Here is a 26,745-nt window from a genome sequence, read left to right as displayed (position 1 = left end):
TAAGCCCCCCCAGCTACTCAGCCAAGTAAGCCCCCCCAACTACTCAGCCAAGTAAGCCCCCCCAGCTATTCAGTCAAGTAAGCCCCACTCAGCTGTCAATGGCAAGGCAGGGAGCAGACACCAGTCCTCCCACTGCCTGTATGTACCGTAGGATGAGGTGCTGCCCAGGAAGCAGGCCGAGCTGACTGTTCCCAGGTAATGTGAACCGCACAAGATAGGTGTCCTTGGTGACCTTCTCCATGGTGCTGATGTGGAAGGCCAGGAAAGTCTCTGGACTCAGCTTGGCAGAACGGTCCTGTAACAGGAAAAGATTTGACCTCAAGAGGTCAGACCCAAGGAACACACATCCTTGCTACTTTCCCTGATTTCCATGAGAGTTATCTCCTGATGTGACAGAGAGTTGGCCCTGGCTTCCTCTTGATCTACAGCATAGTACATGGAGTTTACTCTTCTTGTGAGCTTTCTGTAGCTCCCCACAGCTGTAGGACCAAGCCCAGGCTCTTAGCCTGCATTCAAGGGCGCAGCAGACAACTATAAGCTTCATTTTATTTGCCACTGAACAGACCCTAGACTTTCATTCCTCCCCCCAGGCCACCTGCCACTGCACACCTACCTCAAGGTCTTTATTGTCCATAGTGTATCCTCTGTACAAAACACCTGCACATCCTTTAGATCTATTCAGTTCCAGATCTACAGAGTTGAAAAACTGAGGGAGCCTTAGAGATGGTCCAATCTAACATCCTTGTATCGCATATGGGGAAACTGAGGCCTGAAAGGTCTCAGGTTTTGGATTTCAGGAGGAATGCTGGGGTAGACTGTCCTTCTGAGAACAGAGGTATTAACAGCAGAGACAGATATTACAGCAGGAGTTCTAAAGAAGGCTCAGGATCATGGAGCTAAGTGGGAGTTCCTCTTACGGGCTTCAGAGAGAAAAGGGAGGCCCCAGGTCTTGTCGCTGATGAGTAGGCCATGATACACAGTGGCAGGCAGGTTGTCTGATTCCCAGGAGGCAGGAGAAGGGAGAAAGGTCTATCCCTTTAGTTAACTGCATCCATAATATGTAGCCCTGTTTAGGGTACTTGGTAAATTTCCTTTGGGGATGTGAGAATTACAGAGTCACAGACAGTCACAGTATGGAGCCTGCCTGACATCTGACAGACATCACAGAAGCTGTGAGGGTTGACAGAGAAAGGCTGCAGCAGGTGAGCACGGCCTGAGTTGTCCCTAGTCCAAATATAACAGCTTACTGTTCCAAGTCCACCGTGAGCAGGGTCTCAAATTCATGTTCATTGCCCCTAAAATCCCAAACCCTCCGTGTCCTCTGTGGGAAGCCTTCTCGGAATACCATGGCTACCACCCAGCTTGCCCGCTGTCCCCTCACCCCACCCCTCTAAGACAGGGTCTCACATTGCTCAGACTGACCTCACTCCTTGTTGGACAAAGTTAGCTTTGAATCCTTGATTCTCTGGCCTCTAGCTTCTAAGTGCTGGGATTAAAAGAGTATGCCAGCACACCCAGTTTTGTATATGCATTTCAAAAGTGTAAATTACTAGGGAAATTAGTATATTATTATTACTTCATTACAATTTAAAAGGTAAAATTATGCCGGGCAATGGTGGTGCACACCTTTAATCCCAGCACTTGGGAGGCAGAGGCAGGCGGATTTCTGAGTTCGAGGCCAGCCTAGTCTATGAAGTGAGTTCCAGGACAGCCAGGGCTATACAGAGAGACCCTGTCTCGAAAAAAAAAAAAAAAAAAAAAAAAAAAAAAAAAAAAAAGGTAAAATTATTAGATTGAAATATGCTGTTTTGGCCAGGCGGTGGTGGCGCACGCCTTTAATCCCAGCACTCAGAAGGCAGAGGCAGGTGGATTTCTAAGTTTGAGGCCAGCCTACAGAGGGGAGTTCCAAGACAGCCAGGGCTACACAGAGAAATCCTATCTTGAAAATCCAAAGAGGAAAAAAAAAAAAAAAAAAGAGCTGTTTTGTAAGACTTAACAAAAAATTTTAAAACCGCTTAATTTTCTGTTACCACAGGTGATTACAGAGCCACTACATACTGAACAGAGAACTACTGTGAAATGAATGAAGGGTTAGAAAGGGAAGAGAAAGTCATTGGGCTCCAGAGTAACAGCATCACCCCCTATTTACCTGACTGTATAGTGCCAAGTTAGTGTGCTCTTTTGAGGGCAAGGACCACGCCTTGCTCACTCACAAATCCTCAATGACTTATAGGGCCTGGGGTATAACAGGTATTCAATGGATACCTGTTGAGTGAAATAATCATTAGGTTTGGCGTTAAACATCACAAATAACTTGGTCCATTTTATAGATGGCAAAACAAAGGCACCAGGAGGTTAAAGGACTTAGACTATATCCACACAGCTAATAGGCTGATTTCAGATCCTTGGATCTATCTGCTTCCATTATAAGGACTTCTTTCTTGCCACTGTCTAGTCAAGGAAGGCTTCCCATAGCAGGGACACTGGGCAGGGAGGGGCGGGTGGGGCAGGGCCAGACAGATACGGCCACTCTGGACTCCTTACCTGGCTCTCAGGTGGCTGCCTCCCACTCAGCAGGCTCCTGTCATTTCTGGCTCGGGCTGTTTCCCATCTTTCAAGGTCTCGGTAATAGAGGTCAAACACACAGGGTGAGCAGCCACTGCCGCAGCACTGGGAGGGCAAGGGCTCCACAGGCTTCAACCGCAGCCAGACCTCAGTGTCATCCTCCTCTGTCTCAGCCATTGTGGTGGGGCTTGGGCAATAGGGGGCGGGGCGGGGTGGGGTGGGGGACACAAGTGCATAGGCCAAGCCCCTCTTTGCTGTCCGCCTGGGAGAAGGAAGATGTGGGGGTTATACTCTGTTCTCTCTCTCACACTCTCCCCAAGGCCCACCAGGCTATAGGGACAGAGACGGCTTAACCAGAGGATCTGCTGTCATACGGGGATGCTTATTACTTATAACTACTGGGGCTTTGTGTGTGTGTGAATCTAAGCAGAGGCGGGAATTTGGATTCAGAAGGCCTTTCCTACTGTTGCAAGAGGCTCTTTGACTTCAGTATGTTTCTGAGGCTGGGGCACCGGTGAGAATGAAGTTGGTGTCTCACTCTTTCTGTATTCTGCCAAATGCCTGGCATACAGGAAGCTCCCACTGACTGGCTGAGGGTTCATTCACTCTACAGTCTGGGAGCTAGGTATAGGATTAGGTGCTGGAAGGCAGCAGAAGGCACAGGACACGGTCGCTTTCCTTGTTTAGACCCTAGCATGGTGTGACACTCATCCAGTCAATCCATCTTTACTGTGCATCAGACACATGAGTGAATGGTGCCTCTCTTTATGGAAATTACTCTTAGCGTTTGGGGAGGGGCTGTACTAGAATAAGACAAATGAAAATGCTTTAACTGTAAACTGCTGTACAGTCTGAGCAATAGTCATATTGTCCTCTGCATTTTTTTTTTTTTTTGCCTTCATGGGATTTAAACAGTCCCATTGTGTCAGTTGTTTTGGAAACTGGTATTCAAGGTGGCCACGTCATGCACAATTTTAAAGACTTGGTTCCTTCCCATCTGGGAGGCACAATCCCTGTTGCAGCCTCGCCCTGGTTGCCTATCCTACTTGTCAGGCCTTGGCTGAAAAGTCATCTCCTCTCAGAGACCTTTTCAAGTGTCCCCCTTGTCATTTACCAAGCACCTTATTTGTTCTACTACGTACTCATCTGTTAAACCTAAAGTGTGAGTCATGCAACTACTCTAGAAGCCAGGGAGAGTTCATGGGACCTTCACTAAACAAAGCAACTCTGACAGTGGTCAAACAAGAGAAAAGAACTAAGGACAGGGACAGGAAGCATGTGTGTGCTGCCACCGTCCACGTCGCTCACTCACGTACTCACTCGGTGGTCCCTCAACCTATGCCCACCCGATGCTTACTTAGCACAGTCCCCACGCTGATCCCCGCAGCGAGCCTGCCAGAGGCCACTGCGGAGCGAAGCCAGGCACCCGCTCCGGGAATCGGAAATCTCCGGAGCGGAGCAAAAGTTAACTCGCTTTGGGCGCCGGGCGAGCCGCAGTGCCAGCAGTCGGCTGCCAAGCGGGCGTAGAGGTACCCGGGCCACTCGCAGGCTCTGTCTGGGAAGCCGCAGCCAGGAAAGCGTGGGCAACGCTGAGAAGGGCGGAGAGGAGGGCAGGTCCAGAACTCACGAGGCGTCGGACCCGCTAAGACATTTTAACTCCTAATTTTACAGCGAGGAGACCGGGCCCTCGCAAGCTCTAAATGCCTAAGGGTCAAGGGCGTGCAAAGTACAGGTCTGAGGTCCCTGCGCTCCTCCGCGCCGGCCTCGAGCACCGCCACCGCGCTCACCTACCTACCAGCAAGTTTCTTCGCGTGAGGCACTTCAGAGACCCCAAAGCAAAGAGCCCTTTCCAGGTTCCACCAATAAGGACGGGAACTGCCTGAGGGGCGGGGACGAAGCAAGGATATTATAATTGTGATTGGGTGACGAGTCTGTCATTCGCAAAACCCCGCCATTGCGCTCCGCCCCTCTGGCTCCCAGCAGTCCCTGCGCGGGCAAAGATGGCGGCGTCCAGGTAGAGGTTTTGTAGAGACTGAGTCGGTATGGCCTTGGCGTCCGGGCCCGCTCTGCGGGCACTCGCTGGCCCTGGGAGGCTCGGCCTCGGAGGCTACGGGGCCCCGAAACGCGGGGCGTATGAGTGGGGTGTGCGCTCCACGCGGAAGCCCGAGCCTCGCCCCCTGGACAGGGTGTACGAGATCCCCGGCCTGGAGCCCATTACCTACGAGGGCAAGAAGCACTTCGTCCCGTGGCTGGCGAAGCCGATCTTCCCGCCGTGGGAGCGCGGCTGGAATGACCCACGCTACCACCGTGCGGCCCCCATCCACGAGCAGCCTCTGTACAAGGAAGAACCCTGCTACATCTTCCACCAGCGTTGCCGACTCCTGGAGGGTGAGGTCGCAGGACAAACGGGAGGAGACCCTGTCCCCCGGCTCGGCAGTGACCGCGACCCTGGGGAAGTTTCTGACCCTGGAAGTAGAATAGAGTAACGCCCGTCTTCCAAGAGTTGTCAGGATCAAGGCAGTGTTTGTGAAAGGGAGCAATGGAGAAGGTGTGCAGAGGGGAGGCGGTTAATGAAGCAGGTCTACAGCGCTCCGTTCCTAGGAGCGTCTTTTGTTAAAATAGATCTGGGATATGTTTTCAAAGAAGGGATCTGCACCCCAAAGTTTACCCACTTAATAACAGATCAGAACGTCTTGAGCCTGTTTCCTGAGTGGGCGGCCAGCCTAGTCTACAGAGTGAATGAGTTCGAAGACAGCCAGGGCTCCACAGAGAAACCCTGGTGGGTCGGGGGAGATACAGCAATGTCTCAGAATCATCATGTTTCCTGAGAGGAGTGTCAGGAACTGTTTTTCAGAGGTGAACCCTCTCAGAGGATCAGGATGAGGATAGGGCAGATCCTGAAACCAAAAACAACTGACGTCTGTGAGAGCAGAGATTCCAAAGGATAACTCGGAAATACAGAGGCCTAACAAGGTTTGGAGCCAAATTAAGAGAATCAGTCATAAGTTTGGAAAAATCGATAGCCATAGGCCAGCCTCCTAAAATGCCCACTTCTATGCCTGCAAGCTGACATTTCTAGCTATTAACCATTTTCAGTGAATTCAGGCGGTGCTGTGAAGGCTCTCACAGACACGACCCCTTTGAGTTACCCTGACAACGAATGCCTAGTGGATGGTTGTGTTTCGGAAGTTAAGATTGCAACCGGAGGTGGCGGTGCACACCTTTAATCCCAGCCGTCAGGAAGCAGAAACAGGAAGATCTCCGTGAGTTCAGGCCAGCCTGGTCTACTGAGTGAGTTGCAGGATAGCCAGGGCTACTCAGAGAAACCCTGTCTTAGAAAAAAGATCAGAAGTTAAGATTGCATTCATTGAACTAGTCTGAAAATGTATTTTTCTATCCCACACTTTCTCAGTGTACAGAGAGGTCGTATAAACCCTGTGAAATACGGCCCTGAGCAGCGGATTGGGTGGTAGAGAGACTGTGGACTTTACGGCAGACAGCCTCAGGTTCTCCCCTTTCCTGTGTTACTTTAAAGATAGGCAACTTGAAGCAAACCCAGTCTGTCCAAGTTTCCCCCTTCATGTCAGAATCCCATCTAACTTAAAGGTAAGTTCATGACACAGGAGGTGACATTCAGTAAATGGCAGCTCTTAATACTATATATTTTGTTAGGTACTAGAGAGCCATAAAACCTGGCTTGAGATTGCTAGCAGAAAAACATCACAGACCTGGGATTTTATTTGAAGGGCTGGTATCCACTGAACTAGTCTCACAGCTTTGATTTCTCTTTGGAGAGTCAGCAGGGAACTCAGCTGTCTTGAGCATGGTTTGAACTCCTTCTGTTTTAAAGCACTCATTCCCGTAGTCTTCTCTTACCACCTGGAAGTTCTGGTTTTCAGATATCTCAAAAAAAAAAAACAAAAAAAACAAAAAACCAAAACCAGCGTCTCTTGAGGCAGCCTCTTCTCTGGATGCTCCCTGACAGCATGAACATCTCTTCCTGAGCTAGCTCGCTCGCGCTCTCTCTCTCTCTCTCTCTCTCTCTTTCTCTCCCTCTCTCCCCCCCTCTCTCTTTTCTCTTTCCCTCTCTCTCCCCCTCCCTCTCAGGTCTCTCTCTTTTTTTGGTTGTCCCACAGGTATGAAGCAGGCCCTCTGGCTTACTAAGACCAAGTTAATAGAAGGCCTTCCCAAGAAAGTGCTTAGTCTTGTTGATGATCCAGCGAATCACGTAGAGAACCAAGAACAACGTGTTTTGGATATCATCTCTCATGCCCGGCTCTGGCACTCCACTGAGGACATCCCCAAGAGAGAGGCTTACTGGTAAGTTTTCTCCAGATAAGATAACTGAGGAGTGTTGGGAGTTATACATTGCTTTAAGTCTCCAAATAACAATTTTTTTCTTCAAGCCCACTCATTGTGGACAGCCTCATACAGCTGTGTAAGTCCCAGATTGTCAAACACCCTTCTCTAGCCAGGCGGACCTCTGCCCAAAACTGCACCTTAGCCACCACCTGGAATCGAGGTTAGTCATCCTATAGACCAGAAGGCCTTGCTGGCCTTTTTGTTGTTGTTGCTTTTTTGTTTGTGTGTCTAATCCCTCTTACTGTCAGCCCCACCCAGATCCCATCCCTCTCATCCTACGTACTCGTTGGGTTCGGAAACACCCTTGATAGGTCTCACTACATAGCACAGGCCGGCCTCAGACTTGTGATCCTCCAGTACGCATCACCATGCCCAACTTTCTCATTTCTGTTTTTACCTGCTTCTAAGACTTTATTCTACCACTGATGGCTGGCTGTGTCTGTTGAGTCCCCAGAGCATGCTTGGGAGTGTCTAAATGCCACAGCCAGGGGCATGGCGGAGCACACTGACCTCTCCCCGCCAGGCCTGAGGCTTTCCTTCCCTTTTGTACTCCTGCACCCTCCAGGGCCACGTGAGCAGAGCAAATTACCCAAGGCTGTCTCTTGTCATGGGACACCAGGCCCTCTGTGCTGTGGCCTCTGCCTAGCCCTAGCTGTGTCACCTGTTCTGTCCACCCCCTCCCCAGATCACTAAGTTTATCCTGTAGAGCTTTTTGGTATCTAGCTTTCCCACCTGTTTGGTTTTGCGCATGCTGTGTGCTTGGCAGTGCCTGCTGGTGTTTCAAACAGCAGTGTCAGTCCAGGAGTCTTAACTGATAGAATTAGGGAGCAAGGAACCCCGCAGTGGAATATGTGGGACTTGGGGTATCAGTTTGATCGGTTTTCTCATCTCCCCCTCTGCATATGGACTCCTGGCAAGGAATCAGCCTGGCAGAGGTAATGGCACCACTGAGGAAATTAGTGCACCTCGTTAATGGAGAGCACTTGTTGGCCCATTGTCAAGTATTACCTCTAATTAAACTGCCCCATTTTGCACTGTCACTGGAGGAGAGATGTGGAGGGAATTGAATTAGAAACCACACTACAGTAATCTGTGGGGAGAATCTAAAACCCAAGGTTAGGAGAGGTCCAGGCATTTGTGTGAGGAAACAGGAAATGCCTTAGGAAGCTAATCGTGAGGTGCAATTACTGCAGAATTTATCTGTCTGCAGATGTAACATTCTTTTTTTACATATCTTGGAAGACTGCATGCTAATTAAATGACATGCCATTGACCAAACCAATATCTAATCTTACAACAGCCCTAATCTATTACCTTCACACTGAGATTTGACTCTTTCTGAAACCCAGGCACCTGCAGAGGGCAGTGCCACTCAGAGCCACTCAGGGTGCTGACAACAGTCTCTCCAAACAAGTTTTGTCTGGTAGTGGCATGTGGCTTCCCCATGGGAACAGTGCAGGTGACATTTCCACATATTCACATATCCACAATTCAGTGATTAAGTTAGCTGTGTGTTTCCTCTGACCACCTGTATTCCCATGTAGTATACATGTTAATCCCATGTAGTATACATGTTAATCCAACCTCCCCCAGGCTCTGTGATCTGCCTGGCTTTTCTCACTCTGTTGTTAAGAAGAATTTGGCTCTTTGCCTGGATTTGAAGAGTCTCCTCTGCTCCTGCTCATGGCACTTCTCTTTCTCTGCCTCTTGCTCTCCTCTCGGCTCACCCTGGTTTGTTCCTCCATGCTTTTGCATGCTAGTCTTCATTTTCAGTGCCTGGCAGGCTCCTGCCCTCAGCTTTCTCACCAGAAACAGTGAAGCGTTTGGCAGTGTCTGAAGCCAGCTTTGATCATGACCCAGATGGCATGAGTGAGGATGGAGGTGGACTTTTTAGTGGCCAGAGGCCAGGCTGCTGCTGAACACATACCTGCACAGTCCAGCCCTGTGCTGGAGAGTGAGCTGATCCCAGTAAGAGAGGCCCACCTGCCCCTTCTTCAGATACCCTTGGTGGCGGTTGTTCTGAAGCACTCTCACTGAGGAGTCTGACTGGCCTTGAACTCACTGAGATCTTCTTGCCTCTGCCTCCCAGGTGCTTCAGCTACCCAGTTTAAGGATTTGCTTCCTCAGGAGGCGCTCTGGGCTTCGTAGAGGGCTGTGTCTGAATATGGCTTGTGCTTTCCATAGCAACACTTGCTGCCTAAAAGGCTCCTTGAAAGCAAAGGGTAATTCTGGCTTATTTTTTGGTCCCTGGCTTAGAGTTGATGGATGATGAAGGATGCCCAGGAATCAGGAGCCTTGAGATTTAGCAGAAGAGCACCCCAAGAAAAGAATTAGTTCCTCATCTCTTGGGGGCTCAGAATTATTGTCCCAGTGCCACGTGTGTGTTCTGTGACCAGGCTGGTCATCAGAGGACCTGTGACAGACTGGACTCAAGGTTTGTGGGGAGTGAAGGCTTCTCACTCTGAGAGCCAGCTGTAAAAAGATGCAGTTAGACTAATCTTTTTTTCCCTATTTTAGAGTCTCTTCTCCTTCAGGTCCGAGGTACTAGTAGTACCATACTGAATGCCAAGGATCCCCTGCCCGCCATTGCCTCCAGGGAGGAGGTTGAAGCTACCAGAAGTCATGTTCTCGAAACCTTCTACCCCATATCTCCTACCATCGATCTTCAAGAATGCCACGTTTATGAAGTGAAAGATGAGACAGGTATGGAGCAAAGCTTTGGATTTTAGGCAGTGTGGAGAAAGGGACGTGTTTTTATTCCTTCTTTTTTTTTTAAGGGAACGATATACTAACAGCCTGGGGGTTAACACTACAAATGCAATACCTTCTAGAATCTGTGGCAGCTGTGCTTTCTCTTTTTTTTTTTTTTAATTTTTTTTTTATAAGAAGGCTCAGCATCTTGATGGGCTTCTTTCTCTCCCCCCCCTTCCTTTCTTTCTTTCTCTCTCTCTCTTTTTTTTTTTTAAGATTTATTTATTTATATGTATATGAGTACACTGTAGCTGTCTTCAGACACACCAGAAGAGGGCATCGGATCCCATTACAGATGGTCGTGAGCCACCATGTGGTTGCTGGGAATTGAACTCAGGACCGCTGGAAGAACAGCCAGTGCTCTTAACCTCTGAGCCATCTCTCCAGCCTGCTTCCTAACTCTTAATCATTTGCAGTTCATGTGAGGAATCACTTCCTCCCAGAAATGACAAACTTCAGTCTCAATTGGGGACTTTTCCTTTATCTTCCCACGGTCCCTGAGTCACCCTGCCTTGCAGTATCTCTGCTTGGATGTGATTGATCTTCCTGCCTGGTTCCCCTCTAGATTATGAGCTCCTCACAGGCAGCTGCGGCCTCCACTTGCACTCACCTCGCTTCCTGTCTAGAGCTCAGTGCACACATGCTTCAGAGTGGAGCAGAGGACCACGGCAGGCGTGCAGGAAAGCCTGGGCTCTCCTTTCTGTGACTTTCAGAGCCCATGTCCCCAGCGGCCTTCTCCTTCCTCACCCACACTCACCCATTCCAGGCACCTACTCTAGAAGCTCTCAGCTCACCAGAGATTTATTCACAGCCACTCAGAAGAGACTCATGACGTGACAGTGAACACTCAGTCATGTCTGAAGTTGGCAAGTCCTTTGTTAGAGTACTGCCTTCTGCCTTCTTAGCAGCCAAGACTCTCCATGTTTTAGTATCATTGTCACATGTGCTTGGATAATCACGAATGGATGGAGTTAGGATGTATGTAGGAAGTACCTGCTGCAGGTTGACAAGCATCTTCTGGGATGAGCCAGATAGTAACATTGAAAGCATTATGGGTTTTCCAGCCACCCCTGACTTCTGCCTCAGCTCCTCAGTAGCCATCCCAACATCTGTGAGCATGGCTGTGCACTAGTGTTCTGTGTCTCCTCACTCTTCTGTCTGTTCTCTTGCAGGATTCCAGGAGGGCTGTCCTTACCCCCATCCCCACACCTTGTATTTCCTGGAAAAGGCCAATTTACGGCCACATCGCTTTCTTCCAGAACAGCTAAGGGCTAAGATGCTCCTGTTTGCTTTCGCAAATGCTCTGGCTCAGGCCAGGCTCCTCTATGGGGTATGTGTGTGGAGAAGAAATGAAACTGCTTTCTTTCCAGTTGGCTTCCTGCTGTAAAGACTACTTCCAGGAAGAATGGCATCAGGGGACTGACTTTGGTTTTGACGAAGGAATTGCAGGAATATGTACTTCCACTTAACTTGTAGCAGCCTGCTGACCTCTCCTGGGGCTGGTGCTCTATCCAGACAGTGGCTCTCTGGGTGTCATTTAGAGCTACCCTTTCCAGGATGCCAGAGGATGACAGGGAATAATCACTTCATCCTGCATTTTTCAACAGGAAGCATAGGGAAAGGACAGGAACAAGGGGCACCCTACTCATAAGCCTGTGGTTGCCTAGGCTCCACATACCAGTGTGCTCTGCAGGGCCATATACCAGTGTGCTCTGCAGGGCCATATACCAGTGTGTTCTGCAGGGCCATATACCAGTGTGCTCTGCAGGGTCATATATCAGTGTGTTCTGCAAGGTCAGAACTGGAGCACACAGCACTCAGGAGGCTTAGGAAGTGAGGCCTTGCAGATGACCCAGGCAGAGCACCCTCAGCTCAGGGACCCAAGATACCACTTGGTTGTGATCTTTAATATTAAGTTGAAGTCCTAAGACCTAGCTGGTGTAGATTGGAGGGTGAGAGCTTGTCATAGAGAACTGTCTCAAAATGGGGAAAAGCCTGGTTGGGGTACAGGGGTGGAAACGTGGCACGTTTCTGAGAGCTCCTGCTGTTCTCCCAGGTCCCAATTAGAACCTAAGGCCCAACGTACTCCTGAGAGTGAGGGGATTCAGATTGTACCCATCCTTCCTGCTCTGGGTATTGGCAGGGCAGGGTTTGGTTGGTTGCATGAGTGGGAAGTAGATTAACTGTCCTGTAGTGATCACCCGGCACATCCCAGATATTAACAAGCTGTTGATGTCAGTGGTTCTTAAACTACAGTTCTGGAGGGGCATCAGGACATCCTCATGTGGGAGCTTGAGGGACACGGACTTCCCAGGCCCACTGAATCAGAGGCTCTGAGGTGGGACTCAGCAGTCAGTCAGTCTTTAAGGATCCCTCCAGTGAAGTTCATGCAAGCTTAAGTATGGAAACCCCACACTAAAGTGTGAGGCTGATTTCTGCCCCTGTATGAGCTGGAGTATAGTTCAGTGGTAGAGCACCCTTCCAGCATGTGAGAGCCCCAGTTTCTGTCCCCATCATGGTAAGAAACAGAACCAGAAAAATTGGCAGCTATGGCTCCTTGTGTGGCCTTCTTACATCTTCATGTGGGAGGGGTGGTGGGCAGCTGGCTCTAGTCCCGTTCCTCCTATATACTTCCTAAACTCAGTAACGTTAGGTAAATCACCCACGGCTAATGAGTAAGAAAGCAGAGATTGATCTGTGATTCCTATGGCTTCAAAAGGATGTGCTGCCCTCAGTTTAGGCAGAGGAAGGAAGCAACCACTTCCCACGTCCCAGCCCACAGGCTCAGTGCAGCCTGCCAGCTGTTGCCAGAAGGGCCTGCGTAGCAATTCTGGCTAATTGCTACCCAGATAGATAGGAGGAGCAGCCTCTCCACCGTCTCCAGGTACAAATCATTCCTGGGGCTGTGACGTTCAGCAGTTATGGGAAGAGACCCATGTAAAAGGGAAAATTGCTGAGAAATTTATGTACTACCTGCAGTTTTATTGATCTGTAGAGGGAGATGTAAGAGTCAATGCGGAATCTCGGCTAACACTTAGAGGTACTTCACTTTTTATTTATCTCTTATGCAGCTAAGAACAGGTATTTATAAGACCAGCAGCCCTGGTGTGGCCCACACTTGGGACTTGCATTAGCTAGTCCTAAAGTCAGGTGAACCCTGGAGGGGCAAAGATCAGCATTTTTGCAGTAGGGATGCCCTGCTTCTTAGGCAGTAGCAGGCTGCATTGGTACAGAGTGTACAGAGGCAGGCCATAGAGTTACTCAGACAAGAAATGGAATGGAAGAGGTTCTCCTGTCAGGTATGCTGGGCTACCATGTGCAGACTAGAACAGTGGGATCACCTGACTTCCTCATGCCTCAGGCCACCCCTTGAACAAACCTCTCCAAGCCTCAGCTTCTTTGAGAAGCAGGCATATACTTGTATTTATAAGAGCGGTGAGTAAGGTCAGGCAGGGGACCCGGGCATTTGGGTGAGCTCTCGTAACTGTTGTGTCATTACTGTTACCGTGAGATCAGTGTAGGCCCTGGCTGTGACATGCGGGGACTACATCCTCCAGGAATGTGACCCGCTGTAAGGTGCAGTATGCAAATGAAACTTGGGTGATTGCGGAGCAGGCAGTCGGGCTTTCACAAGTACCAGGTGATGCCATGCCCTTCAGAGGAAGACTGATGGCGGCGTGTTCAGTGCATCTCTGTGGCTCAAGACACGTCAGGTTACCATGTTGAGTCCGTCTCCTCATCTGTCAGATGGAGTGAGAGCTGAATGATAGTCTGATGGTAAACCTCAGGGTTAGCCTTTGATATCCCATCACTCTTATCAGGTAAGGTGGAGATTTGAAGGTTTCCCACCATTAACCTCCCAACGCCTCTGCCTGAACGTCAAGGCTTGTCCAGTAATCGCCAGAGAGCTGTAGGAGTCATCTCTGGAGTTTCAGGGCAGGTTCCTGGGGTCCTTGAGGCAGAGGAGGCCAGGCTCCGGGAGGAGATGCCTAGTTGGGTGAGGAAAGGCCTGTCTGGCTAAGGAGAGGCTGGGGTGTGGACTGTGCAGCTCTGTCTTCTGCCTTACCTGCCCTGAGGTGAAGCCTTTAAACGAAAGCAAATGGGTGTTTTTAAAGGGAGGTGTGGGGCTGACCGGTATGCACTGTTCCTGCTACATGGTTTTTCTGTCTGTCTACTTTCCTCAGAACACAGCCAAAGTCTTGGAGCAGCCAATAGTTGTGCAAAGCGTGGGCACTGATGGCCGTGTCTTCCAGTTCCTGGTGTTGCAGTTGAACACCACAGATCTGGCTTCAAGTGAGGGCGTCAAGAATCTGGTATGGACAGACTCGGACCAGCTCCTTTACCAGCACTTCTGGTGTCGCCCGGTCATCAAAAAAAAGGTGGTGGTGGTAAGTCCAGGTGCTTCCAGCTGGTGATTACAGCACAGTGCTGACTCCTGGCAGTTGGGCCCGATCTGGTAGGGGGCCTAGGGACTGAACACTCAACATTGCCTGCCCTGCCTTCGGTTCCTCCTGTGGGAGAATGTTCCTGTGTCTGCTCCCAGCCTGCTTCAGTGCCTTGGTGGGCCCTGCTACAGCACAGTCATATTGCTGCCTTTTGGGGGACTGCTAAACTCTCCAGAAGGCACTGAAGTACCTGACAGCCATGTGGATCTACTCCTGTGACCCTGTTCCCGCTACACGTGGGGCTCGGCTCAGAGTCCACCCTGGGTAGTGGCAGTGAAGATGTCTAAACCAGCTCAGGCTAAGATGTAACAAGAAGCACTCTGAGGCTGATAGGACAGAGCATGGGGCTGGTCGGCTGTGTGACCCACCAAGCCCCGCACAGGGCCGGTGTGCTTGGGGGATTGAGTGGCCTTTCAAGTTTGAATCAGTTCTGTGATACTTCTCCAGCCCGCCGGTGTGTCTTCCTTGAAATGCTGTAGGAGTCTGGACCCCTCTCTGGCCCCACCCCCTTGTGGCATACACAGTTGCCGGTCACCCCCATCAGTGGCTGGTGCCATCTCTCCCTAGTCTTTCTCCTAGATTATGAACTCCATGGTTGGTCAGAGCTCCCACTTGACCTCCGCAGTTTCATCTTCAGCTTCTGAACCCCACCACCACGGGCTTGGGTTCTAATCTTGCCCTGGTCCTTGCCTTCATTTGTACCCCTGTGCTATCGAATGCATTCTTCTGTCTAAACCTCCTTCCTTTTTCTTCCTACTTGCCCTCGTGTGTGAGTCAATGAGTTAGTCAAACATGCCGACACCTTGGCCTCTTCCTATTGCCTCTGTAATGAGATCTGTCACATTTTCTTGTTGGTAAAACACCTGATTGGAAGTTTCTTGGTTAGGAGCCTCCAGCACTGAGCACAAGCTCAACACAGTGAGAGCAGGGCCTGCAAACCAGTGTAGACTGGGGGTAACCAGTGTAGACGGGGTTCTTGTCATCTCCTGGTGGCTGGAGTGAGGGACGTAGGGAGCCAGAGCAGTGTCAGCAGATGACATGGCCAACAAGTGCCAGGAACCCTTCCTATCTGCAGTACCAGCTCCTCGGTGTCCTTGTTCACCGAGATGATGCAGGAGATGACAGTGACTCGCCAGGCACTGGTGACTCTGAGGAAGTGACCGTTTCCTTTGCTGCCATGAAATGGTAGCAGAATCCTAATGGTCTGTGTTTTTCCAGGAACCTGTTGGGCCTGTTGATTTCCAGCCGGAGACGTTCAGGAAGTTTTTAGCTCTGTACTTGCATGGTGCTGTGTGAACTAAGAACTTTCTGGGGCCTGATGCCCTACTACCTTCCTGCCTCTGAAGAGCTCATGTCCTGGGACTGGGGTGCTGGAGCCTGGGCGAGCCTTCCACTCTCCCTCGGTCTGGTGTCTTTATGGAAATAAAGTCTTAGTATTGCATTGGTGTGAGGTAGTCTGTGAGACATTGGTATATGCTGTATGCAGACCACACTTTGTGCCTCCTTGCCTCTTAAAAGTACAGGTCCTGGACCAGCTGTGCTTTTGCACACTCAGGGAGAAGCAGGAAGATCAGATGTTCAGGTTCATCCTCTCCTTCCCTGGGGATTCCTGCCCAGCCTGGGCTACACTTTCAAAAATAAGTAAATACTGGTTGGTTTTTTGTTTGTTTTTTTAAGGTTGAGGGAGAAAGGTTGGCTCAGTTCAGTCTCACGGGAATTATGTCTGGCCTGGGAGGAGGCCATCCCCATAGCCTTCAGGGTCCAGCTGCCCCAGGTCCTCTGCAGAGTGGGCACTAATCTCCCGCACACCATCTTTCACCTTTGAATTAGGTGGGCTGCAGCTAATCAGACTTTCCTCGGATCACTTTGGCGTTTCTAGAAGCCCCAGCTGAAAGGGGTTCACTGTCTACTGACTTCTCTGAGGCTAGTCCTCATCGGTCCCAGGCAGATGCTTCCAGAGGCCTTGTGGTTTCGGTTGGAAGGCTGGAGGGAGCTACCCAGGCTCAGCTCACTTAGAGTCCCTTGAAGCAGGCATAGAACCCGAAAACAGTCTCTTTAATATGTCCATATGAATGCTGAGGGTACGGGGAACCCGAACCTCCCACCCCCATCCTGGGAGCCTCTAGAGACATGTATTTACTTACAGCTGAATCTAGGATGTCTTCCTTGTCTTGGATGACAAGATGGCAGCCATGAGATCCATTCTCAATAGTTCCCTGAGTGTCTAGTATATGGACCAGACCTGATCCAAGGCTGTGGATGCTGAGCAGACGAAGTAGGTCCCGCAGCCACAGGATTTGCATTCCTACATAGAAAACCTCTACATTGGGGCAAGATAGCACCACCCTGGCCCACATCAGCTACTGGCCACTGCCTAAGAGACTGTAAGATTTGGAAGGAAGCAGTACCCAGGAGGGGGCACACTTGTGAGTCACTGGCAGCTGAGGATGATTTTAGCACTGTCCTTCCAGGCCAGAGAGGGACGTGGAGTGACAGTCTCTGAGTCAGTGATACAGGGTAAAGGCCTGAATGGAGAGTAGGGCAAGCATCGGAGACAGTGTGAGCTCTGAGCTGGGTAAAAGTTGGAGCAGCCTGCAGAGTTGCAATGGATCATCTCTGCCAAAAGAAGAAGTGCAAGCAACTGTGTAGCCAAGCCTCCAGAGGTGGCAATTCAGCCAAAATCAGGTCTGATGTCAGAGTGAGCTGGCCCCTCCAGTCCCTGTTTGTGTATCTTTCACTTTGCCATCTACACCCACCCTGGGTCCTGGGAACCAGACCTCCTCAAACACATGCAGCAATCTGTTCCCCAGCTGGCTTTTCCCTGTCCCCATGGGCAAGCACCCTCTGCAAGCATCCTCTTCAATTTCCAGGTGTCCTGGTGGATAAGTGCCTAAGGCACTAAAAGGAATGCCATCCAGTAGCTTCCTTGCTGGGGCCTCAGCTCTACCTGCTGGGCCACACAGTCTCCCAGTAGAGGCTTTCCCTAAAAAGATTGGAGGTGGGGACGACGGACCTCGGGTCGCCTGCCATCTCCTTCCCAGGCTGGCCCCACTTTTCAGTTCACAGGGCAGGCAGAACAAGGTCAGCTCTTCTTGTTAAGGATGCTGCCACCTGAGAGCATGCTCCATGCATCTACCTCAGGCCACGGCTCACCTGACCCATCTAGGCTCCATCTTTCGGGAGTTCAGCTTGTGGAGAGCAGGTGGCTCTCCCTAGAGCACACACATAATTTACAGGCTTCTAACCCAGATAGACCGATGTGGGGACCGGACCCCCAAATGTGTCAGGACTGGAGTCCTGAGGCTCCCAACATCCCTGGCAACGTAGCCATTCACACTGTTCTAGGACTATGTACTGTGAGCAAGGTACAGTGCTGGGGTTGGGAGACTCAAGCTGGGAGCCACAGTTCCTGTCCCCAGGAGTTCCTGGTCTGCCACTGACAAGAACTAGTCTCCTATGGATCTGCAGTAACAGATACTCACCAAGGCCACCTTCCCCCACACACACCCGAGGCCCTGCCTGAACCCTGGGAACAGGCTTCCCCAGTCTCTTCCAGGGCTGACTGACTCAGCAACCTTCAGTGTTCCTCTGCAAACACCCACTGAGCACCAGCCAGGAGCCAGGCCCTGGCTTAGAGAAGACTCCTCAGCACAAGGCCTGGGAACTCAGCTACCACAGCTGAGGAGCCTTCTTGTCATGGGGCTTTGCGGGCTGGGTTGCAGGGAACAGATAGGAAGGCACAATGAAATCCAAGGTTTAGGTGACAAATTGCCAGGGAATCAAGGGCTGGGCAGGAGGTTACAGGGCTTCCCTGGATGCCCTCCTTTGCTGTTTCCCGGTTCCATTTCTGATCTCTGAGAACCCCAGAGGCCCCACCTTGATCTATTCTCTAGATGACCTAAGCCGTTTTCCAGTCGTCAGTCATTCAAATGCCAACAGCTCAAGTTGGTCACTAACACAGGCCCAACACCTGATTTCTTTACTATCTAATTGACTCAATTTAACCCACAAAAGCAGGTCTCCCCCACCTGCCTGGCCTGCCAGGGGTAGCACCACCCTTCCAGGTCTAAAATAGGATGCTTAGCAGGTAGGTGCAGTGGGTGACTGTAAGAGAAAGGAACCTCAGAAGTCTTCACCCATCAGAAGACAGACTAAACTATCTTTTCAATACATGGCCCCCAACATCTAAGCCCAAGGCTAAGCCCTCAGTGAATCCAGGAATGAAGGGCTTAGTTCCCTCGTTCCCTGCCCAGCCCCCAGCCAAGGCTTGGAGAGCCACACACCTGTGGAGATCAGATGGTTCCCCCTCCACTGAAGAGTCAGGGCCAACAAAACAGTCCTGACTCTGGAGGTGCCCAGAGCTCAGCCTCCTGAGGTCTGTTGAGTCTTAGAGTAGCTCCTCTGCTGCCCTATAGACAGGCTTAGGCCAGGTCCTCAGGTAAACAGACAGCCCCGACTCAGGTTCTCTGGCTGCAGCTTCCAGAAAAAAGGCAGCCAAGGCAGGTGTGGGGATCTCTCCAGCCAGGCCAGCCCTTAGCCAGAGGCCTGTGCCGAGGTCCCAGCAGGGAAGCCCATAGGCTGGCTCCTGGATGCCTAAGCATCCGGCCTCCTCTCCTCTGCTAACCTCATGAACCCACAGCAGTGTTCTGGCCCAGCCCTGATGTCTTGGTTAGGCCTGGGCAAGGTAATGGCAAGACTCTGGAGAATGAGGACCAATCCTTTCCTCCAAAACCACGTTCTAAGTGGCTGTCAATGTTGAGAAGACAGTTTGTTGAGGCTACTCTGAGGCCCAAGTGGTGGGGTATGGAGAACTGATGCACTGCAGGTTAGCCATCACCAGAGACAGAGCTGGGATGTCTTCTCCCACACAATACCCCTCTACAGCTCTTGTCTGGAAGCATAAGTGAGTCAAGAGTGTGGATGCCACAGCCTGCATCACTTACTGGGCCAAAGAGGGTGCTTTCCTGCTGAGAAGAGCTCCCCTGCTTCCTTCAATCCCACTATCCTTCTAAGTTAATAGTAGTCGCCAAGCGGTAAGCACACACGACTCACATTCCACACTATTAGTGTCTAGATGAACACTGTCCCTGGTCATGTTCCAAGTACAGACAAAGGCAAGACTCCAATCTGTGGAGCTACAATCTGGTTCTAAGATTCTTAGAAAAGCAGGGAGAACTTTGCTTCAGCACTGTCTGCCCCCATGGTGAACATTGCCAACCAGCATCTGCCACACTCTGTCCATCCCCTCTGTAAGTGGCAGGTCACTCTGGACCACTCCTAAAATCCTCTACCCACTCCCAAATCCCTGCCTGTGAGATTTAAAAAAAAAAAAGTGCTGGGGAGATGGCTCAGTGGTTAAGAGTGCCAACTGCTCTTCCGAAGGTCCTGAGTTCAAATTCCAGCAACCACATGGTGGTTCACAACCACCTGCAATGAGATCTGATGCCCATTTCTGGAGTGTCTGAAGACAGCTACAGTGTACTTACATATAATAAAAATACATAAATCTTAAAAAAAAAAAAAAGAATCTTCCAATAACCTAGAACCCACAGCCTCCCGTACCACCCTTAGAACCATGCATTTGGGCAGGGAAGTTAACAAATTTGACCTCTGGAAGAAGGCAGGATGTGGTACAGGGGGAAGGTCACCTTGCTGTCCGCCCACCCCCTGTAGAGAAAAAACAGTCTCTGGGGGGACCGCTCTTTACTTGTACAAGCAAAGCTTTGGAAGGTAAGATGTGACTGCAAGCCAGAAGACTACAGCTGCCTCAGCCTGAGGTAAGGATGGCCCCCATCTGTCCCCCCACCCCCAAGGCCACTGTATTCAACACCAGGTACAGCGCCTCCTTCCTCATGAGTGCCGTCAGCTCCTACCATGGTCCCCACAAGTATGTCAGGAAGAGCTGCGGAAAAAAGATGTCCCTTTAATAAAACGTTATCAACATATATCGTACACAAACTACAATGTATCATAATTACTTTTTTTTCCTCTCATAATTCAGAACCAGACTACAAGGTAAGAAAAAACACAGAAACAGCTACAATGTTCCCAAGAATCCGCACAAGGTCTTTTTTCAGGCAGATGGTATCTCACATAATATGATATACATGGGTCAGAAAGGGGAGGTAAGAAAACAAAGACCAGCTACGAGGGTGGGCAGGGCGCAGAGGGTGTAAATGTACAATGAACTCAGTGTCTTCCGGGGCAAGACACAAAGGTTGCCACAGGGAGAGGCAGCCAAGTCACTCCTCCTCGGAGGGGACAGGCTCCATCATCAGGTTCATCGGTTTTTGAAAATAAAAACAGGACCAGAAACAGTATCTGTGTGGTTGCTGGTGCTCCCCCCACCCCCACAGCAATGCCGAAGTCTGTCCATCCAGTTCCAAGCAAATACAGAGCAATTCCAACCAACACCATCTTTGAAAAAGGACAAACAGGAGAAAAAAAAAAAGAAAGCCACAACTTTAGCCCGCCCTGCCAGTGTGCACCATGTGAGGTGCTGGGAGAAAACCACAACTTTAGCCCGCCCTGCCAGTGCGCACTATGTGAGGAGCTCGGGACCAGAACACGGAGGTCAGTTCTATGGCCCAGATTGTAGTCATTCTGGTGGTAGGGCCTCTCCTCCTCGGCCTGGGCCACTACCCAGCCAGCAGGACTCTTGCCAGGAAACGGTGGGGACCAAGGGACTGGAGGCCCCAGTGGCTTGGCACGAGAGGTCTGGAGAAGCAGCAGCCATCCTGGAACAGTGCGTACGCTGCATCACAGCGATGGTCTCTGTTGGGTGACAGCAGGCTCTGGGTCCTCTGGCCAGTGTGTTGTGATGGCCAGTCAAGCCAGAGCAAAGCTGACCCCTGCATCTCCTCGCCCAGCTTTGCAAACCCCAAGGCCCATGTGGAAACGGTTGACTTCTGTTCCTTTTCCCCAACCACCTTTTGAAAGAAACCACCCATTGTAAACTGTCCAGTTTATTATTATTATTTAGATGGCTACAACGCCAGCGTGACACTGCACCCTAGACTAGCTTTCCTGGTGGTAGGACTTGGGGACAGGCAGCAGGGCTTGTGGGGTTTTCTTCCTTTTTTTTTTTTTTTTGGCCTTTTTTTTCTTTTTCCTTTTTTTTCTTTTTCCTTTTTTCCTTTTTTTAAAGAAGAAAGCAAAGAGGTTGATTGGGGTGGGGCATAGGGCTTGCTAGAAGCTTCCATTAAAAAAAAAATTCCCCCAAAGAACACCCCCCCCAAAATAAAACAAATTTAAAATCCCAGCAACGGTAAAATCCCAAACAAACAAACAAACAAACAAACAAACAAAAAAACCAACAAAAAGTGTCATGTACAGAAAGGTCCTTTTGGGCGGGGCTAAGGTGAGATTTTTCTGGCTGTAGACTTGAAATATATTTTTGAGTTTTGTCCTTCATGTTTTACGGAATAAAAGTTTGGCGTTTTTATTGCATGAAACTAAAATCGGGAAAGGTGGGGGAGTGAATGGGAGAATGGAGGGAGCAGGAGACGCCCTCCCCCAGCTCCTGGTATCGACACCTCACTTCTTGCATAATTCTTGGCATCTTCTGCCTGCAATGTCAGCTCCCAGCGTCTCGGAGGGGGTCACACGCTCATCGTCATGCTTGGAGAATACTGCAGGAAAAGCACAGATGAGGACCAGGGAGGAGAGGCCATGGCCTTGCCAATGGGCCAAAAGCCTGCTCAAGGCCTGCTGTACAGTGCTGACCCAAGCCAACCTGGTGGCACAATAGGATGGGACAGGGGAAGGAGGCAGGAGCTAGGTGACACCTCTGGGACCAGCTCAGTTTCAGCCCTTGCCAGGAACTCTGGCAGCATAAATGGCCTCTGGCTCTTATCCTCTGGACTCAGCTCTTTGGGGAAAGCAAGATAGTAAAGTACTGGATTTAGTGAGTCAGGGTTCCTGAAGGATACTGTGGGCTGGGGACAGTCTGGGGCCCTCGGAAGATGCTTTCATTAATGAGAATGGATAGAGAAGGCCACATGCCCCAACTCATTCCAGAACTCCCAGCCTTCATACAGTGCCCCTGGAAGGACCAGGCAGCAGAAAACAATGAATGGCTAGGGCTCTGCAGGTGGCTGGAAAATAACTGAGGTGAAAGACAGTTGGCTGACACAGTCACCAAGCCCTCGGGCTAAGGGAGCCACTGGGACCCAAGGGCTGGAGGGGTTAGGGCAGCAGGGGCTTACATTGTCGTTTTGGAAGGAGTGGAGGAAGTTCCCCCCTAGCTCGCCGTCATCTCGAGGGGTGCCTGGAGGATTGCTAATGCCACTTATGTTGTTAGGAGAATTCTGTGGAAGACATGAGCAGGTGAGTCCATACTGCCCAAACCTGACCAAACACACAGGATGACACTGAGGGAGGGGACATCAAATGCCACTCACTTTTGGAAGTCCATCTATGTCACCTGATCCTAAGAAGGAAGAAGAAACAGTCAGCATGGTGGATTTGGGGTTGTGGGGGAGGCTATGTAGGTACATGTTCTCATGTATGTGTGTGTACACTGGAGGAGGCACTGTCAGGGGCTCTTGACCTTCCTTTTGAGACAGGCTGTTTCACGGAACCTGGATTCCATTTGGTGATTCTACTACAGATTTTGTGTTTCTGCCTCCACAGTGCTAGTGCTGTGCCACTGGGTTTGTGTGTATAGATGTGTGTGCCACTGGGTTTGGCTTCTTCATGGGTGACAGGTACTCATGCTTAACAAATAAACACATCACCGCCTAAGCCATTTTCCCAGCCCCATCTGCTGTTTTGAACCAGGATCTTGCTATGTAGCCCGGCTGAGCCAGGGCAGTCCTGCTCACCGCGGTACCCTGCGTGCTCAGACTGAAGACATGCCCAATGTGCCCCGGGGATCTTGTGAGGCCCGTGCATGCTCTAGGGAGTGCCTGAATACTGGACTACACCTTGAGTTCATTTTCTCTTTATTTTGAAACAAGGCGTTACTGTGTGTTATCCAGGCCTGAAGCTTGTGACCCTCCTGCTTCAGGTTCCTGAATGACTTTAGTACGTGTGTACAAACATGCCTGGCCCGATCCAGTTGCTGGATAACTCTTCTGTGGGAACCCTTTCCTCTCTGGATGTGTACTCGAGTTCACATTATTTACTTGGAGAGGTCACCCCCAACCCCCACATCCTGCTTAGGCAGCAGCTTTTGCTCAGGACCTTTCTAGGTGCCCAGTCAAGGCCGACAGTGTCCTAGGCCCAGTGACCAAGGAGCTAAAGCCAAGGCTGCTGCCTGGGCAGTTGGAGTGTGTGTAGGAGCCGGCTTACCTAGGGATCCATTCATATGGTGGGGCTCCATGCCGCCCATGCCTCCCATTGGGCCGTCTGAGCCAGGACCCATTGGAAACTGTGGGGTAAGCAGGGCTTGGTTAGTGGACCCAGGCCCTTCACACCCCTCTTCTGCTTCCCAAGCGCTTTCGAAGGCTCAGGCCTCAGGTCCCAGCAGCTTAGCAGAGCACCCAGGATGCTCCAGGCTGATGGGTCTCCCTGTGCACACTTAAGCACCAGGTGCTGGGCGGGCCTCGGGGCACTGCAGAGTGGAGGAACCCCAGGCTATGTAACAGTCAAAAGAGCAAACTCAGGGGGAGGACGCAGACTAAAGCCACCAGGCTCTATAGTAGCCAGCTCGCCATTTTCCTGGGCCTCCTTACAGGACTGGATCCACTTTGGTGAGGTACCTGGTTTGCCAACCATTGTTGCACAGAAGAGTATCTTGACTACAACTGATTCAAACTTGTCACTGCGTGGAGAGTGCTTTGCATAGTCTCCTGGTGGAGCAGAGTGGAACAAGAGCCTGTTATGTGGCTATACCTCAGACATGTTGAGTTTCAGGGGTACTGGTGAAGAGTACATGTCACTTCATCCTGTCTGCAACTGCCAAGGCCACATGGGGAAGCAAGCACACGAGGCCACATGTCAGGGTCCTGAGGTGAGGCTGAGCCTATGCTGGAGCCAGTGCCCACGATGCAGTCTGGATGGGGGTAGGAGGGGCTAGACATGGTATGACAGTGGAGGACTGCTGGGCACTTGGCCTGAACTGGGTGCTGAAGATAGAACTGGGCCACACCTGTGTCATAGCCACTAACAGAAGAGAGGCCAGAGGGGCTGAGAGACAAACACAAGTCACAGACAGCGCATGGTTGCAGTTTCAGTAGAGAGGCAGGGCGATCAGAGGAGGCTGCAGCACCTCAGCAGAATGAACAGTGCACAGAGCCACTCCACATCTGCTGTGTGGGTGCCGGCGCACAGGACCGCAAGCAACACGCAGACCGGAGGAGTCGGCAAGTACAGGCACTGGAGGCTAGGCCGGGCAAGGCCTTCCTGAACTGTGAGGTTCAACATCTCCAGCACCTTTCCCAGGCACAAATTTTATTAGCCCAAATGTGGAATGGTCATCTTATTATGCTGCTAAGACACAGTTGTCCCAGACCCTCCCAAAAAGTGTTTATAATTGCTAACATAACACACACATCACACATGCATACAAATGCACATCAGTATTCTAACGTAGATATACCAATATATAAAAATCAGGATTTGGGTCATTTTTCTGATACAGGGCCTATGTAACTCTGGCTACCCTGAAACTCAAGAGATCTGCTTGCCTGTTTCCCAAGCTCCGGATTAAAACATAAACCAACACACCTGTCTCCAAGTCAGGCGATTCTGAAATCACATATTATGTATGTCCACATAATGTTTTAGTAACTTAAAACATTCATACATCATACAACCGACTCATTACATTTATGATTGGCAACCACCACTTCCACTTCTACCGCCCCCAACTGTCAGCTCAGCCGTAACCAGGCTGCTCACGTCTATGGATCTGCTTATTCTGGACACTGCACACCATGGTCTCCACAGGCTAGTGTTAACCTCTCAGCACATTTCTAAGACTGCCCTGTGTCCCTGATTACGGATGAAGTCCAGGGCAGAGCTCTGCCACACACATCGGCTCAGACTCAGGATGACTTCACCCTCAGCTCTGCAGCCAGGAATTTCCACTTCTGGAAGGTATGTCCAAGTGCAACTGGGGGGGTTACTAAGTTCCCTGTCCTTCCCAGCAGAGCCAGGTTGCTCTCCTTAGCAGCTGCAGCACTCAGCGTGCCTGCTAACAGTGGATGAGGGCTTCCTTTCTCTACTGCAGCCCCAACAAGTCGCTGCCCACGGCTGTGAGCAACACCACCCTCCTTCTCAGATAAGCTACCTTGCCCTGTGCTCGTATGTGTGTATGGGTTTCGAGACAGGGTTTCTTTGTGTAGCCCTGGCTGTCCTATAACTTAAGAGATCTGCCTGCCTTTGCTTGCCAAGTGCTGGGATCAAAGGTGTGTGCCACCATGGCCGGCCCTTGCTGTTTTACATCACATTTCTTCCTGCTTCCTGCTTATGGCCTATCTGCACATTGCTGGAGGAGCATCTATTTGCACATCTGCCCCATGTTGTAATTGAGTTGTTTCTTTCACTTTGAAGTTGTTAAGAGTTCTCTACATATTTTGAACTCAATTATCACATATATTTCCTCCATTATATAGATTTTCTGCCTAGCCTTCTCACTGGTTTTCGAAGGGAACTCTGCACTGCTTGCCCCTGGTTGGCCCTGAACTTCTAAGTCCAAGTGATCTTCCTGCTTCAGCCTCAGGAGCAGCTACATCTACAGGCATTCATCAACATTTAATGTCATTTTTTATTTAATTTTTACTTTTCAGTCTGTGTGTGGGTGTGTGCACAAGTCTGAGGTGAGCGCATGCCTGCAAAGGAAAGCTAGAGTCTGGGGCTGTCTCCCCCACAGCTATTCACCTCAGTTTCTGAAATAGGCTCTCACTGAGACTGGAGCTTGTCTATGTGGCCACACTGGCTGGCCTGTGGGCTCTGGGTGCCTCCTGCTTCTACATGCATGTGCCCGCTTTTAGAAAAACAAACACAATAAAGCTGTGCGTTCTTGGAAATGGAGTGTGGAACTAACTGCATGTGTGCACAGCAGGCCCACCTCCCAGGTCTCAGGCCCATTTCTGTGTACTGGGGTGAGGCCACCTCATCTACCTGCTGTGGGTGCCACTCGGCCAGCTTTGCTACCTTAGTCTATTGGTTAACTTCTATTACAGAAGCTCCATTCCTTAACTGAGAAGGCTAATTACCAATAGCAGGTAGTAGCCAGGGTGACTAAAGAAATAAGGAAGCTGTACTGGCTGGTTTTGGGTGTCAACTTGACACAAGCTGGAGTTATCACAGAGAAAGAAAATGCCTCCATGAGATCCAGCTGTAAGGCATTTTCTCAATTAGTAATCAAGGGGGGAGGTCCCTTGTGGGTGGTACCATCTCTGGGCTGGTAGTCTTGGGTTCTGTAAGAGAATAGGCTGAGCAAGCCAGGGGAAGCAAGCCAGTAAGTAACATCCCTCCATGGCTTCTGCATCAGCTCCTGCTTCCTGACCTGCTTGAGTTCCAGTCCTGACATCCTTTAGTGATGAACAGCAACTTGGAAGTGTAAGCTGAATAAACCCTTTCCTCCCCAACTGCTTCTTGGTCACGATGTTTGTGCAGGAATAGCAACCCTGACAAGACAGAAGCTTTGTATATTTTCAAAAATGCTCCTGTC

General features: G+C 50.5%; 3 protein-coding genes across 12 annotated transcripts in view; 1 reads left to right on the top strand and 2 right to left on the bottom strand.

The window, feature by feature from the left end:
- LOC110323671 (NADH-cytochrome b5 reductase-like) overlaps positions 1-4,386 on the bottom strand; it is a 17,822-nt gene extending 13,436 nt beyond the window's left edge. For 5 of the 7 annotated variants that reach the window (XR_003844109.1, XM_021201010.2, XM_021201011.2 and 2 more), the window contains exons 1-3: positions 4,361-4,384; positions 2,545-2,827; positions 147-295 (exon numbers count right to left, since the gene is read on the bottom strand). Coding sequence is in view for 6 of the 7 variants with exons in the window: in XM_021201010.2 (XP_021056669.1) it covers positions 147-295; positions 2,545-2,742 (347 nt within the window). In the remaining variant the exon portion in view is untranslated. Of the gene's footprint in view, positions 1-146; positions 296-2,544; positions 2,828-4,356 lie in introns of all 7 variants that reach the window. The other 2 variants (XM_029540477.1, XM_029540478.1) reach the window with 1 other exon arrangement.
- A 150-nt stretch (positions 4,387-4,536) lies between these two features.
- On the top strand, positions 4,537-15,564 carry Mrpl37 (mitochondrial ribosomal protein L37). The gene is made up of 7 exons (XM_021200262.1): positions 4,537-4,953; positions 6,702-6,885; positions 6,972-7,087; positions 9,445-9,630; positions 10,851-11,008; positions 13,863-14,066; positions 15,342-15,564. The coding sequence occupies exons 1-7, from the start codon at positions 4,608-4,610 to the stop codon at positions 15,417-15,419; spliced, it is 1,272 nt and encodes a 423-aa protein (XP_021055921.1). The 5' UTR covers positions 4,537-4,607; the 3' UTR covers positions 15,420-15,564.
- Positions 15,565-20,026: 4,462 nt separating this feature from the next.
- The window catches only part of Ssbp3 (single stranded DNA binding protein 3), a 139,863-nt gene continuing 133,144 nt past the window's right edge, over positions 20,027-26,745 (bottom strand). For all 4 annotated transcript variants that reach the window (XM_021199460.2, XM_029540422.1, XM_021199462.2 and 1 more), the window contains 4 exons: positions 23,418-23,496; positions 22,526-22,554; positions 22,331-22,432; positions 20,027-21,754 (listed from right to left, as the gene is read on the bottom strand). In XM_021199460.2, the coding sequence (XP_021055119.1) occupies positions 21,725-21,754; positions 22,331-22,432; positions 22,526-22,554; positions 23,418-23,496 (240 nt within the window). In that variant the 3' untranslated portion in view covers positions 20,027-21,724. The remainder of the gene's footprint in view (positions 21,755-22,330; positions 22,433-22,525; positions 22,555-23,417; positions 23,497-26,745) is intronic.

This window comes from Mus pahari, chromosome 6 (assembly GCF_900095145.1).
Source record: "Mus pahari chromosome 6, PAHARI_EIJ_v1.1, whole genome shotgun sequence".
Lineage (NCBI taxonomy): Eukaryota > Metazoa > Chordata > Mammalia > Rodentia > Muridae > Mus > Mus pahari.
This window is presented reverse-complemented; position numbering and strand designations above follow the sequence as displayed.

Bases quoted from the DNA above. Each gene is read 5' to 3' on its own strand.
- Mrpl37 (XM_021200262.1), top strand. From the start codon at position 4,608: ATGGCCTTGGCGTCCGGGCCCGCTCTGCGGGCACTCGCTGGCCCTGGG. The intron at 7,088-9,444 runs GTTAGTCATCCT...TCCCTATTTTAG, and splicing joins AGCCACCACCTGGAATCGAG to AGTCTCTTCTCCTTCAGGTC. The intron at 9,631-10,850 runs GTATGGAGCAAA...GTTCTCTTGCAG, and splicing joins TGAAGTGAAAGATGAGACAG to GATTCCAGGAGGGCTGTCCT.